The sequence below is a fragment of the Octopus bimaculoides genome, chromosome 3, assembly GCF_001194135.2.
Source record: "Octopus bimaculoides isolate UCB-OBI-ISO-001 chromosome 3, ASM119413v2, whole genome shotgun sequence".
Taxonomy (NCBI): Eukaryota; Metazoa; Mollusca; class Cephalopoda; order Octopoda; family Octopodidae; genus Octopus; species Octopus bimaculoides.
Window position 1 is genome coordinate 71031199 of NC_068983.1, and position 14727 is coordinate 71045925.

General features: G+C 31.7%; 1 protein-coding gene across 3 annotated transcripts in view; it reads left to right on the forward strand.

The window, feature by feature from the left end:
* The window catches only part of LOC106868055 (uncharacterized), a 675046-nt gene that overhangs the window by 205014 nt on the left and 455305 nt on the right, over window positions 1–14727 (forward strand). The window contains exon 3 of one of the 3 annotated variants that reach the window (XM_052966218.1): window positions 11620–13702. The exons of the other annotated variants lie outside the window; for them this stretch is intronic. Within the exon in view, the coding sequence (XP_052822178.1) occupies window positions 11620–11624 (5 nt within the window). The 3' untranslated portion in view covers window positions 11625–13702. Of the gene's footprint in view, window positions 1–11619; window positions 13703–14727 lie in introns of those variants that run through there. 3 annotated transcript variants of the gene reach the window in all.

A 14727-nucleotide genomic window follows, 5' to 3' on the forward strand; every position in this document is an offset into this window, starting at 1 on the left:
ATATATATATATATATATATATATATATATATATATACAGATTAAAAAAATACGAAAATGGAACAAGAACGTAAAACATCCAGACAGGTAGGTGATACAAAAAGGGACAACAAAAATCATCCAGACAGACGATTCAAAGGAAACGAGGACGGATAATTCGGAATTTTCTTTCTTCAGACGAGTTCCAGATTATCCTTGCAATTTTGGCTAGTTATACTCGAGATTGCTCCAATCTGGCCAGCCCCAAGGAAAAACTATGCTAAGAGCATAAGATTCCATGAAAGAAAACATCGAATGTATACGGAAACAAGGACGAAAAAAAACGAGAAATCGTACACAAATACAAAGGCAAATAACAGGACATAACAACAGGTGTTTTTCGAAAATATAGCGGCGTATGTACATTTTGGTGTCTTATATATATATATATATAAGGTTTAAATTTAGATTCATAAATTGAATATGGTACTTATGTTTAGGCACCAGAATATAGTATGGTATGGTATTATATAAAAACCATTCCAAAAACTAGGTGATCAAAAAATCAAAATAAGCCTCACGGATTTTAAAGATGGTTGCAGTACGCACGTTTCATGCTACTCCATTTATTTAAGTAATGCGAGCATTATATTAAATGCAATATGTAGAGCAATCTTCAGCTGCACGAAAATGCAGAAAATTACAGTAGAATAGACATATTATAATTGTGGCAACATTTCAAATCCAAGTGGGAGGAAGAATACATAAAAATCCATCTTGACATAGCCAAGTCTATCAGGCTAGTAATTGGTTCTAGGCAAAAATTCTAACTGTCTCTGATTTTATTGTCTCTTATCTAGTAGTAATAGTATAAGGGACAATCACTTCTAAGGAAAAGGGAAGGTGTAAGCATTATGCATGGACATGGCTATAAAGGATTTGGTTATAAAGGTTTCTCTGGTCAGAGTGGCAACACTCTTATAGGTTGGTTTTTTTTTACTACTATCAAAATGTCGAGGAATTAAACCCTAGGTATATAGGTCAAACAGGGCTTTTTCTTTAGTCTGAATAGAGCATCAGTATTGTTTTACTGACATCAATATTAGTTTAAACAATATTTTAACAATATTTTAACAATAAGAGGTATGTTAACAACAATAAAATGAAATGTCCTCGTTAAGAGATTTAACATTGAAATGTAGTTAGTTTATACAAAAATCATGAAGTAATGTCAGTATTGAATTCAGAGGTTATAAGGTGTAAGGTCTAAGGATAATAAGTATATTGGGTTCATGAAAAACTATTTTGAATTAATTTTAAAATGATTTTAGAATTTTAGCTGATATATATAATAATACTATTTTGAAGACACATAAATGTAAGCTATATTTTTAGAATGTGAAGAAAAAGTTAGTATAGGATTTATATAGTTTATAATAATGGGTTTACTAAGGTTTGAGGGACAGAAAAAAAAATTAGGAATTAACAAGGCCATCCAATACAGGAACATGATGATTGATTAAAAGTTTCATTAGTCATGAGTTTGTTTTAAGATTAACATGGGCTAATTAAAGAATATTAATTGAATAAGGATTAGATTAATTTAGGGCATAAGGATTAGATTTATTTAAGTTAAAAATTTAAAAAAACAAGACACTATTGTTGTAAGCCCTGGAATAATGTAATAAATAATAATGATTCTTTTAAAATCAAGCATTAAATAAGGTAAAAACTTATGAAAATTTCCAATTCTTATAAGCTATATAGGGTTAAGATACATATTGAGAAACTAACAGCATTAGCAGAAATGGTGTGAAAAAAATATCTTCTATGGAGTAAAGATGAAATCTTATTTATCACAAGTAGATTAAAAGATAAGGTGAGAGATCAGGAATATATGTTATAAAGGTTCAATTTCCAATTTAAAATATGTGCTAATTAATAACCCTAGATGACCATGGTAGAAGTTAAAATACTATATTTTGATAATTTTAACTACTTAATAAACTACTTTTTAAAAAATTTAAAAGTGCGAGTAGAGCAGTGTACACACGATACCCTGAGGTCTAATCTATTATTGATTAGATTAGGATTATTTCTAAGTTTAAAAATTTCATATATTTCCATAGAACATAATTCACATCCATATCTATTATTTCTATAAGGTTGAGCTTTTCTTATAATTTCCCATGGATTTTTATGTATTTTTCCTCCCACTTGGATTTGAAATGTTGCCACAATTATAATATGTCTATTCTACTGTAATTTTCTGCATTTTCGTGCAGCTGAACATTGCTCTACATATTGCATTTAATGTAATGCTCGCATTACTTAAATAAATGGAGTAGCATGAAACGTGCGTACTGCAACCATCTTTAAAATCCGTGTTGCTTATTTTGATTTATATATATATATATAAATATATATATAATCGAACAGTATATTACTGTTTATGACATATAACTGGTCAACATCATATCGTCAGCTAAGTATCGACTATAGCACTTGGCAATGTTAACATCTCATAGGCGGCCTGCAGAATCATAAGCATGGCAGTATTTTCTGATCTGTGATGAGTTCTAATTGTTGATTTTCATGTTTATTCACTGAAGAAAACGGTTAATAAAGAACACATCTGAACCAGCTGCAGTGACCAGCAACCCATCTGTGTTATAATATATATATATATAATACTGTTATGATATACATATTATGTAATATAAAGAAGCTTCTCCACTCTGTCTTTCTTAAAGTTGTTTCCTTACACATAGATAAAAGTATACACCATAGCACACTAAGCAATGCCTTGTATAAAGATTTATTCTTTTTGCGCGACGTTTCCTCTTTCATAACCTGTAAAATAGCTTAGACTTACAAACCCAGGCGTACATCTCTATATTCACAATCGTAATAATTTTGCATATGTAGTAATACAAGCAGGCATGTATATTCCACTTATGCAACAATGCACATGTTTTAGTTCTACTTTTATGAGCAAAAGATCGGCTTTAACCCTGTCAAATCTGAATCCGGTGAGTATTCCCTCTAAATATGCTTACACGAGTAAAATGGCCTGCAGCATGTAAGTATGTTTGTATGCATATATTTGTATTTGTGCGTAGGTATCTGTAGGCATGTCTGTGCTTGAAATTGTGCTTGGCTTATGGTATGTGTAATGTAATTGATAAACGCTTATACACACATGCTCAGACACTCATATACCAACATATTATGTAGACACGCATACATATATACATCTTTATATTTCTTGAATAAATATACATAAATACATACACACACACACATACATACATACATACATACATACATACGCACGTACGTACGTACGTATGTATGTATGTATGTATGTGTGTGCGTATGTATGTATACTCGTATCTATATATTCTTGTCGAACGAATAAAAGAGGAGTGCACAATACATATTTTAAATGATACAGTGCTTTAATGAATTTGCAAAGTGACAGTTTGCCTCAGGTTTCAAGTTTCACGCCACTTTGCACCTCGGACGAGAACTGTTACAAGTTAGTATTAGGGTAATCTTTATATACTATTATCTAATGCTTGTATTTGTCAATGAGTTGGTTGTTAATTCTTATTGACGGAGTAGTGTTTTTCTGTCGTTTTCATTGGTCGTTTATGCTATTTCTGCGACGTATTCGTAATTTTAGCAATTGTAAGCAATAGGATGCATTGTTAATTTCTTCAGAATATGCTGTTTAAAACATATGTGCGGTCAAAGTTTTGCAGAAGGTTGTTTATGAATGGGTAATTCAAAAAAGTAATTAAAGACATATCTATTAGCCATATCCCTAACAAATGGCGGCTTTCACAATTTACTGATTTGGGGAATGGTATGTGGGTAAAAAGCATTAAATGTTTTATGGAAGTTTGTTTTGCTTGCTTAGGAAGAGTCATCTAGTAGTAGTTTGTATTTCGTTAGAATTTTTTTTTTTTTAACCATTTATTCATAAAATATTTTTAATCTGTATATATTTCTGGCAGGTTGTAGTCATTATTATTTGGTATGATATTGTTTATACCTGAGATGGGTGTTACATTTTACCAGAGGCCATAGGATATCAAAATAAAACTATAAATCGTATGTATGTAGATGGGTGCGTTTCTTTATGAATGTTTATGGTTTGAGCTATCTGTGAAATTAAGGATTTATCTATCTTGGTTGGTTATGTTCTTATGAATGGCGAAATTGTGATCTAATGGTTTTGGTGAATTGAATTTTTGCTATGATTAATTAAGATTTATTATTTGTGTTTGTGGTATTTCTATGTGCTTGTTATGGCTACAGTAGATTTTTGTTTGGTGTGGTATGGAATTTTTGCTATCTTGTCTTGAACGAATATGTGTGTGTGAGTGTATGAGTATACAGTGTGTAATATGTCTAGTGGTATATTGATGATTGTCTTCTTTATCGTTTATGTGCATATGCCTAGGCATACTATGTTTATATATATATGTTATAAATTATACTGGATTAGTGAGCATCTTCATATTACAATCTCTCAGCTACAAATTTAAGAGAATAAAAACCACTTCGCAACATTAACGTAAACAACAGATAAATAGGTAAGAAAAACATAACCTTATCGATAAAAAGAAAAGTCCACCAATGAATAAACTCAGGCAGTAGACGAATGAATATTAATTACACAACCAATACCGAGTTGTAAGTGTTGCAATCTGTAGATCGCAAAGGATGAAACACGAATCGTCGAAAGAAAATCAGTTTCAGCCGTATGTGTGTTTGCGCATGCGCGTGTGTGAACGTGTGTATGTGTATAAGTTTGTAGGTATATATATATATGAATATAGATATAGATACACATATACATATACATATTTATACATATATATATATGTACATGTAAGTATATATATTTACACACACACATACACACGTATATATATATATATATATATATATATATTATTTTATTTGAAAGAATTCCAACTTTGTTTTTTATGTTTTATTTATATTCTTGTAAAATTAATGTGGGATATAGAATATGGAATATATAATATATAGTATATAATATAAAAACGGATGGTACAATGAAATGAAGTATTGAATGTCTTATTGAATATATGGAATATGTCTTATTGAATATATGAAATATTGAGTGTTCAATATAAAGGATTAAATATATAAAGGCGAATACGTATTTTCTATACCTTGTGGTATTTCCTCATGGCCGGTATGACAGACTGTATCCCACATTAATTTTACAAGAATATAAATAAAACATAAAAAACAGACAGAGTTGGAACTCTTTTAAATAAAATAATATATTCCTCTATACACGATCATACAAAACCCCTTTTTGTGTTTATTTTTACTCACATATATATATATATATATATATATATATATGAAGGTATGCATGTATGTTTAGATGCATATATATATGTATATTTGCATGTCCTTCTGATAAAGTAATATACATTCCCAGGACTCGCCTTCAGTAACGAACTTAATGTCTTTCAGTATTCAAATTTACAACAGTGAACTGTTGTGGGGTGAATCTCATCTTGGACGAAGGTACTGGTCTATCACAGATAACATTCTCAGATGAGTGAGCACATCTCAAAATATGAATGAATATACATGAAATTGTGCGTCCTTCTCTATGAGATTGAAATTTTTTGTATATATTTACGTGTGTGTATGTATGTGTATTACATGAGTGTGTGTATATATATGTATATATATATATATATGTATGCATGCATGTATGTAAGCATATATGTGTGCGTGTTTGTGTGTGTGTGTGTGTGTGTGAGCATAGGAATAAATGCAGCTGATGTGGGTGTCTTTAAAAATATAGAAATATATACCCTTACATTATTTACATTGTTTACATTATTTATATTTGACGATATTTGTCCACATCTTGTTTATTGGTAACACAACGTTTCGGCTGTTATACCCTCCACCCTTCATCAGGTGTCTTGTGGAAATTTTTCAACCTAGGTTCTCATTCCTAAAGTTTTTTTTTATGTTGGTATTATTATTATTATTATTATTATTATTATTATTATTATTATTATTTACTATCATTATTATTATTATTATTATTATTATTATTATTATTATTATTATTATTATTAAGGTCACTTCCTAGAATCGAACTCGGAATCTTGGGTTTAGTAGCTGATGAAGGGTGGAGGATATATCAGCCGAGATGTTGTGTTAACAAACAAGATGAGGACAAATATCCGCGAAATATAAATAATGTAATTTTTTTTCTCGCCCTTTTAAAGCCTAGCCAGACTCATGGGCCTGGTTTCCCGGTTTCTATGGCGTACGTGTTCCCCCGAGCTGGACGGGACGCCAGTCCATCGCAGCGTTACTCAAGAAACAGGAAGAAAGAGTGAGAGAAAGTTGGGGACGAAAGAGTACAACAGGGGTCGCCACCCCGCCTGCCGGAGCCTAACGAAGCTTAGGTGTTTTCGCTCATATAATGTAAATAATGTAAATAATTCCTCATCTCTTAAATATAGAACTATATACTCTTAGTCGAACTTTTCTCTTCATATTTCTTTCACTCCCTTCTCATATATAAGATATTATGTATTTAGTATTTAGTGGAATACATGTTGGATGTGCATACGTCTGACGTTCACGCGTTGGATGCATGCATACCGAATATGTGTATTTGTACGTGTTGAGACAGAGTTAGTAAAATCAAAGGCAAAAAATAGATAGTGATTGATGAGTAGTAAGACAAAGGTCCATGTATATGTCGCTACAAAGAGATGCGGGTAACAATGTGACCAACCTCAAAACATACATGACATATCACATAGCCACATAGTATAAAAAAATAATGTAATTTGGCGTGAGACTGAATACTTGAAATTTCATTTTGAAATTTATAACTAACATCATTAAAAAAATTTATTAAGATAATATATTAAAGAAGGAAAATGAAGTAGAAATACATCATTGTTAATATTAACACGCAGTGATTTGATAGAATAATTTTTATGCCACAATGAGTGGGTGTGTGTATAACTGATCAAATTAATCCATAAAATTTATACGTTACCATAGCAATGTGAATGGCCTAGATTCTAAGCTATGCGTGGAAGATTACCTGAAGCACAGTGTGTATAAGGTGTTTCGTTTAATTCGGAGTACCTATGCAGGCGCACAAACATGTGCAAATATACACGCACTTCTCCACTCACACAAATACATGCACGCGCATACATGCATACACACACATACATACATGCATGCACACACACACGCACACACACACACACACATACACACACACACACACACACACATGTTTGTATGTCTGAGTGTCTGAATGTTGGTATACATGTGTGTGTTTGTATATACATATACATACATACATAAACACATACATACATACATACATACATACATACATACATACAAACATACATATCCTCATGCGCTCTCATAACTGATCAGTAGCGGATGCTTGTTTCTGACTGCTATGAATCTGACTGTGACTCTACTAGTTCGAGAACGCCAACCTCTTGTTGCTAGTTGCATCTATTTTCTGAAAGTATTTTCTTTTATGCTTTTTTAGTTCAAACACGCATACACTCTTCAATAGAATTATCTAATTTGTACAATATACATACATGTATACATACACACTCATACACACACACACACACACACACACATATATATATATATATATATATATATATATATCCATAGCAGGTATATTTTCATAAGGCTATTTTTAAGAATAGTAAATTTATGAAATGTATACAATTTACCTTTGTTAACCTTACTCCAAATAAAATGTACGCGGGTATAGATAGTTATCAACATATATGGCTTTCTATGTACATATATGCAAGTATGCGTGTATGTATGTGTGTGCGTAAGGAGAGAGAGAAAGAGAGAGAGATAGACATAGAGAGAGAAAGAAAGGAAGAAATATGTATATTATCGAAAAAGAGTGCACGTTAACTCATGTGCTTTAAACATATATGTTTATAGTTTTGATTTATATATCCTTTGCTTATATTTTCATTTATGCAAAATCAAGATCGTTTGGGCACTTTATATTAAACTGTCATAAATATAGCTGATTCTCATTGAATTATGTGTGAGACTCGTTGTCATTGGTCATTTGGGATTTCATGATGCACACAGTCTCTCGGCTGCTGGTGACTACTGCTAACGAGAAAGCAAAGCGGTGCGGTTGATAGATGTCATGTCACTTTCTTTCCTTAACAATTAAGTACAATTTAAGTATCAATAACATTTATGAAATAGTCTTATCATATAATGGCTTAAAATTATTCGCATTGCAGTTTTGCAGGAGCGATTGTCTATTGATGTTATTCTAATAGTACAGATGGAGGGGAAACGATAGTAATGCCTTTTTGTTTTTTTATCTCGTAGCATAATTCGGGTAGTGAAGACTCCGATATGCCTATTACATCAGCCAATCCTCCCATATATATGCAAAAGAACCACAATGGCTGTATAGTTAAGAAGCATACTTTGCTATCACGCGATTTCAGGGTCAGTCTGACTGCGCAGCATCTTGGCCACGTGCCTTCTACTATAACACCGAGACGACCAGAACCTTGTGAATTTGGGAGATGGAAGTTGTGTGCAAGGCCGTTGTATGTGTGTGTGTATGTGTGCGTATGAGAGAGAGAGGTATGTTTGTCTTCTACATTCCCTTGACAACTAGTGTTGGGTTGTCTACGTCCCGGTTCGGTAAAATAAACTGATAGAATAAGTATCAGAAAATAAGAAATGGTTTCAGTCCATTCGACGGTGTCTTGGCATAGCCAGATTCCATTAACTGACACAAGTAAATGATAAAAGATATATGTACACACGCACACACACACACACACACACACACACACACACACACACACACACACACACACACACACACACACACACACACACACACACACACACACACATATATATATATATATATATATATATTTATTTATTTATTTATTTATTTATTTATCAGAGTTTTTACGGTTATGTACAGGTAAATATATTAGTCAATGTGATTGCAGTATTGTTTGAGTTTCACTTTTTTATGTTTTATAATTTTATAATATTGAATATTATATTTCCGCAATCTAAAGTATTAAATGACAATCTACAGTATTAATTTAGCTGTATTAATTAAGTGACAGTTGCGTTTCAAAATTTATAGTTGAGCTTCACAGTTGATAATTTGTATTCTCATAATACGTAATGTTGTAAAATTATAAGACACAAATAAAAAAACGTGTAATGTTGGAATCTCATTGACTAACATGTGTGTGTGAGAGAGTGTATTCATGTTTGACTCTTATCATTTGCTTGTATGCCTATGTGAACGCATGTATATGTATGCCTATGCACATTATTCACAAAGTAAAGATTGAAACTGCAAATGAATTCCTTGAAGATATACTCCATTTGCGCTCGCTGGCTAGTGCTATAATGGGCTTCGTTGATATGCGGTGCTAAGGTAAAAATTTCTAACGTGTTTGGTATATAAGTGAGACATAAACTGCTGCTTTCATCTAAAGGAACTCCTAACTAGCAAGTAAAATGGAAAGTTATATCGCTCAACGAAATAATGTCATATTAGAATCAATACTGTCTTACAGGTTTTGTTGCTAAAAAAACTTCAGTATTTTCTTGTTTAATAACAACATTGTTTTGGTGTGACAATGCTGTGATATTCAGATCTACAATTATATCTGATCTCTTTTATTGTTGTTCCATATCAAGTCTTCTTTTCGGGATATGCATGTGGTACCTGATTGGATTCGATCTTTATTACATACGTGAAATTAATAATTTTCTCATGCAGTTGCATGCATCTTGTGAATCAATGTTTGAATTTGTTCAACAATATTCTGATTAACATTATATTTGTATATTTAACCTTCATTATTTGTTATGTTTCAATCATCATGACTTGGTGCAACTCTTCGTTTTAATATATGCATCCGAAAAAGATTATACCTTATTTTACTTGTTTATTGAATCTTTTCTGGAACAGGGATGATAGAATTCAGAGTAAGACGTGTTTTTGTAACGATTTTGTCATGCACTTGGGCATCATGTCATGCTCATTATCATGTTATGGCGCCTGTTGCCATCATATTTGGTTCGTGTTTGTAGCATTCTGTCATCTTCTATTATATCTAACTTTGTAAGCTAACTAAATGTTTCCAAGTTTAACAATAAGTAGTTTAATAACTACCTACACCTATGAGGAATGAACTATTGAGAGCATGTTAACCAAGGCAGCAGCACTCTACTAGTGATAGTATGAGAGCTGATCAATCAGCCATCAAAAGTCCTACGAAGTAATAATATAAATACAGTATAAATCACATGGATTTTTGTTAAATGATATATAAGCTCGTTAGTCTTCTCCATGTCTATATTTAAATAATTGCACTTTTTCCTACATATCCAAGAAAATTAGATTTAAATTTACGTCGCGAAATACTGAAAAATATCTGTGGTCGATTTGAGATAAGACGTTCGTTAACGTCTTGTTTATTCATGTATTTCATTTTTAAAATGGAGTATTCTAAACTGCTAACGGGGACATAAATGTTAAAAACTATTCTGAAATGAATCCTGTTTGATTTGTGTATTACTAGTTGACATTTACGCCGGCTGTCATTGTGAATAACCACATTTGATTCTTTAGACACGGCCTTTCTTATAAAGGGTATTACAATGTATGTTGACATTTACACAGTTTCTCTATTTCGCATATCAAGGAGAGTTTCGTTTTATAAAATATAACAATGTAATTTCATAAAATGTTGCATAGAGAATTATATAAAATATAACCTGACAATGTTTCTAGAAAATATGCCAATAGATGGCGTGTCAACAAGGGAAACAGTTGTATCTCATATACATAACTTCTACAGAAACTGAATGTAGATAAATAGTGGTCTACTTCATCGTAAAGACTCATGAATGGAAATAAAAGTGATTTACATTGAAAGATATTTAGAATCAATATCGCAGAAGAGGGCCTTATCAGGAAGACAAGCGTAGGCAATTTTTATGTATTTAATTTATATTTTGTGTCCCGAAATGCGAATAATGAGATGCAACAATTTTCTGTAATGTCAAACTGCATATACCATTAGCGATTTTACGTCACAGACTTCATTTCGTTTTCGAAATTTCTCCAGTCTCCTTTGGCAATCATAAAGAGAATGATTCTAAGGCTAAATTCTGCTGTACGTAGTAATAACTATTAAATATGCCTTTTATACAAGCATTTTGTACAATATTAATTTTCATAACGGTCAATATTTAAATTCAGTCTCTTACTCCAGATTTGTTATGAAATAGATAGATTATAAAACTATATGAAGTTAAAATCAACCATGTTTAATCTTATATTTTAAAATTACAAATATATTTGTAGTATATGACAGTGTTATATGTGGAAGGTATAAACAATATATAAGCAACATAATTTAAGCATCTATTAATATACAATTTTGATTCATAAAATTATATAACGTTTTCCTATTTAAAAGTCACTTTTACACTAATTTGTAATTTGATACTGACGATCATGTGACTTGATTGCAGTGTAAAGAGAGAGATGCCCGATGATCACCCGTTGATTCAAGAGCTTCGCTTCCGGCTTGGGCTGCTACCATTGCTGTCCTGATGCCAGTCACCGTCCGTGCATTCACATCCAATGGAAAATATGAAGAACAGTTTGCTGATGATCAACACATCACAGCTTGATACTACATCATTGGCAATGAGTTCAAAGTTTGCCAGGATAAGTAATATTCTTTTGTCTAAGGTCTTTGTGGCTACAAGTGAGGATCAAACTGAACCAGGCTTTTTCTGAGGTGTATTTGTATATGTGCGAAATTTCTTTTATATTTACTGTGATTTAACTGATAACTCGTAAAGTGAAACAGAGACATTTATTTTTCACCAATATTCACTAAAGAGAGTCACGCATTTATGGCTGGAAGGGGGTAACATATTTACCATTGTCTTCGCACGATAAAGAGTCTGCTGAAAAGTTTCATCCACCGCCTTTTTAAACTTACCAGACATTGCTTTGATGCGTCACGTTTAGTGAGCAGCATCAAGTAATAGTTAAAAGTGAAATTATTGGTAAAATGAAAGAATCATTTTTAGGAAGGTAACCTTCAAATGATTTGACCTGATAAAAAGTGTATTGTTCCTTTCTACATCGTATTGCTTTTTTTTTTTTTTAGATGAGGTAGAGAGGAATACGGGGGATGCTAAATAGACATGCTGAACAACATTTATGTTAGTTTGCATGTACGCATTTTTTTACCTGTTCAGATACATAAAATGTATATATGCAGTCTTATATACATATATTTTTGTGTGTGCATGTGTTTGGCTGTGGGTCTGGATGCGTATGTTGTGTAAAAATCCAAGACATGTTTGGCTTTAATAATATTCCAATCATTGCCTCAAAAATCTTTCACGCTAACATTATTTTCATGATTCAGGTAAATTCACAAAATGTTTCTTGTCAAAAATTTTGATACTTTTTCAGACAGAAAAAGAAAAATCCAGATATGCTTTTTTTTTAACTGTTAAATACTTAATTGTAATGCTGTCTTTTGGTGTTTGGAAAATTTATAACCTTAACGCTTTATCTGCTGACTGAATGCCGTTTCTAAGCTAATTGTTGAAATATAAATTATCGCAATATAAACCTGTTATTATAATCATTTCAAGTGCAGCGCACAAAGATCTGTCATTCACATTTTGTTATCAACGAGTCAGTTCGCATTAAGATCAGCCCTTTTTTTCAATTCCTTTATAACGTTTCTTGGTTCATCATATAATTCATATTTTTGTAAAACTTAAACAATCTCAAACAGCCTTTAGTAGACATAGACCTTATACATCGAGGTTTCTTCTTCCATAAATACACAAATTGATTGTGATTAAATCAATGGTCATAAATATTATAACAAATATATATATATCATAAGATGTCTTTTTGTAAAAAAGACAATACATTTGCAATAAATTGTTTAGCAATTGTAGAGAATAACTGATTTCTTTTGACAAAGTATAGAGTCTTAAGTTTAGGTTATATATATATATAAACTTTGCATATTATGCCTCTCTAAAGATTATTAACAGTACAGGTGAACTAGTGCAATTTCAAAGAAAAATTGCAATCTGATATGTTGATTTACTCATCACAGTTAATTTATTTCTTTAGCAATGCCTAAACGGGAAAACATACCTACAGCGCTAGGCTGTCCTACCGTGGAAATGTTGGTTAGTATAATCTCCATTCTCAGAGTTAAGCTGTATCAGCAGAAAACTATTTAATTTTCAATGAACCAGTCCTCCTTTATACTGTATATAAGTACAAAAGTAATGGCCACTGGAATGTTTTTAACAAATTATTTCAATAACATTCGGCGTAGTGAAAGGAAGTTCATTAATTTCATAAAGATTACAAACATAATGAAAATTCAGTTATGTTTTCATATTAGTGTAACGGATATGCTATTAATCCATCTCATATCTGCAGTAACAAAGTTTATTAATATTCACATAGCATACAATTTCACAGAACACCTAACACATTATATACATACACGATTATGAGTCAGAATGTAAAGCAATTTATATTTGCATTATTCCCTGACATTATTCCCTGTATATATATATATATATATACATATATGTATATGTATGTATGCATGTACATATATATTTACATATACGTATGTGTGTATATATGGGTGTGTACATAGCTCTAGAAAATACATTATAACGTCATAAAATCAAATCCGCCACATGGCTTCGATTTGTAATTGGCGACATTCATAATTAGCACAATTCACAAATAAAATGGATTGCAAAATGTAAGCAGTTCATAAGACGTTATTTATTATCCCAACTAAAATGTACACTCTTTATACTTTGTCAGAAGAAACCAAAATTACAAATATTTCTATAGTATTCATAATAATGGTCTCAAATCTTGGCACAAGTACAACAGTTTTCAGGCGGGGAGAAAGTCGATTACATCTATGCCAGTAATACCAACTGATACATATTTTATGAAGCCCGGAATGATGAAGGACAATGCTGATCTTAGCAGTTTCTGAAATCAGAACGTAAGGAGTCAGAAGAAATGCTGTTAAACATTTGTCCGACACGCTAGCTATTCTTTTAGTGCTTATTATTATTATAATTATAATTATTATTATTATTATTATTATTATTATTATTATTATTATTATTATTATTATTATTATTATTATTATTATTATTATTATTATTGAGTGAGTGAGAGAGTAGTGCATGCCATCAAAATGACACTGGGGTAAAATAAACAAATAAACGAAGCCCAATATAACCATCATGACTACCCGTCTGATAAGGGTACACCAGGCATATGCATCACAACCATATGTACGCGACATGGTGATCTCACATCAAGATAAACAGCACATGACCTCGCAGGTGGGGCCTAGTTAGAATTTTCTTCAAGTCGAGTAGCCCATCCCGCTCAAAAGGTCCCTGAATAAGATTTGTTTAAGGATATTGAGCAAAACACCCATGTTTCCAAAGGTAAATTATTCAAATCCCAAAGAATTCCTCTCAACACATGGCTATAATGCTCCCCCACTACTTTTGCTCGTGATCAGAGATGCACATATCGTCAGCCAC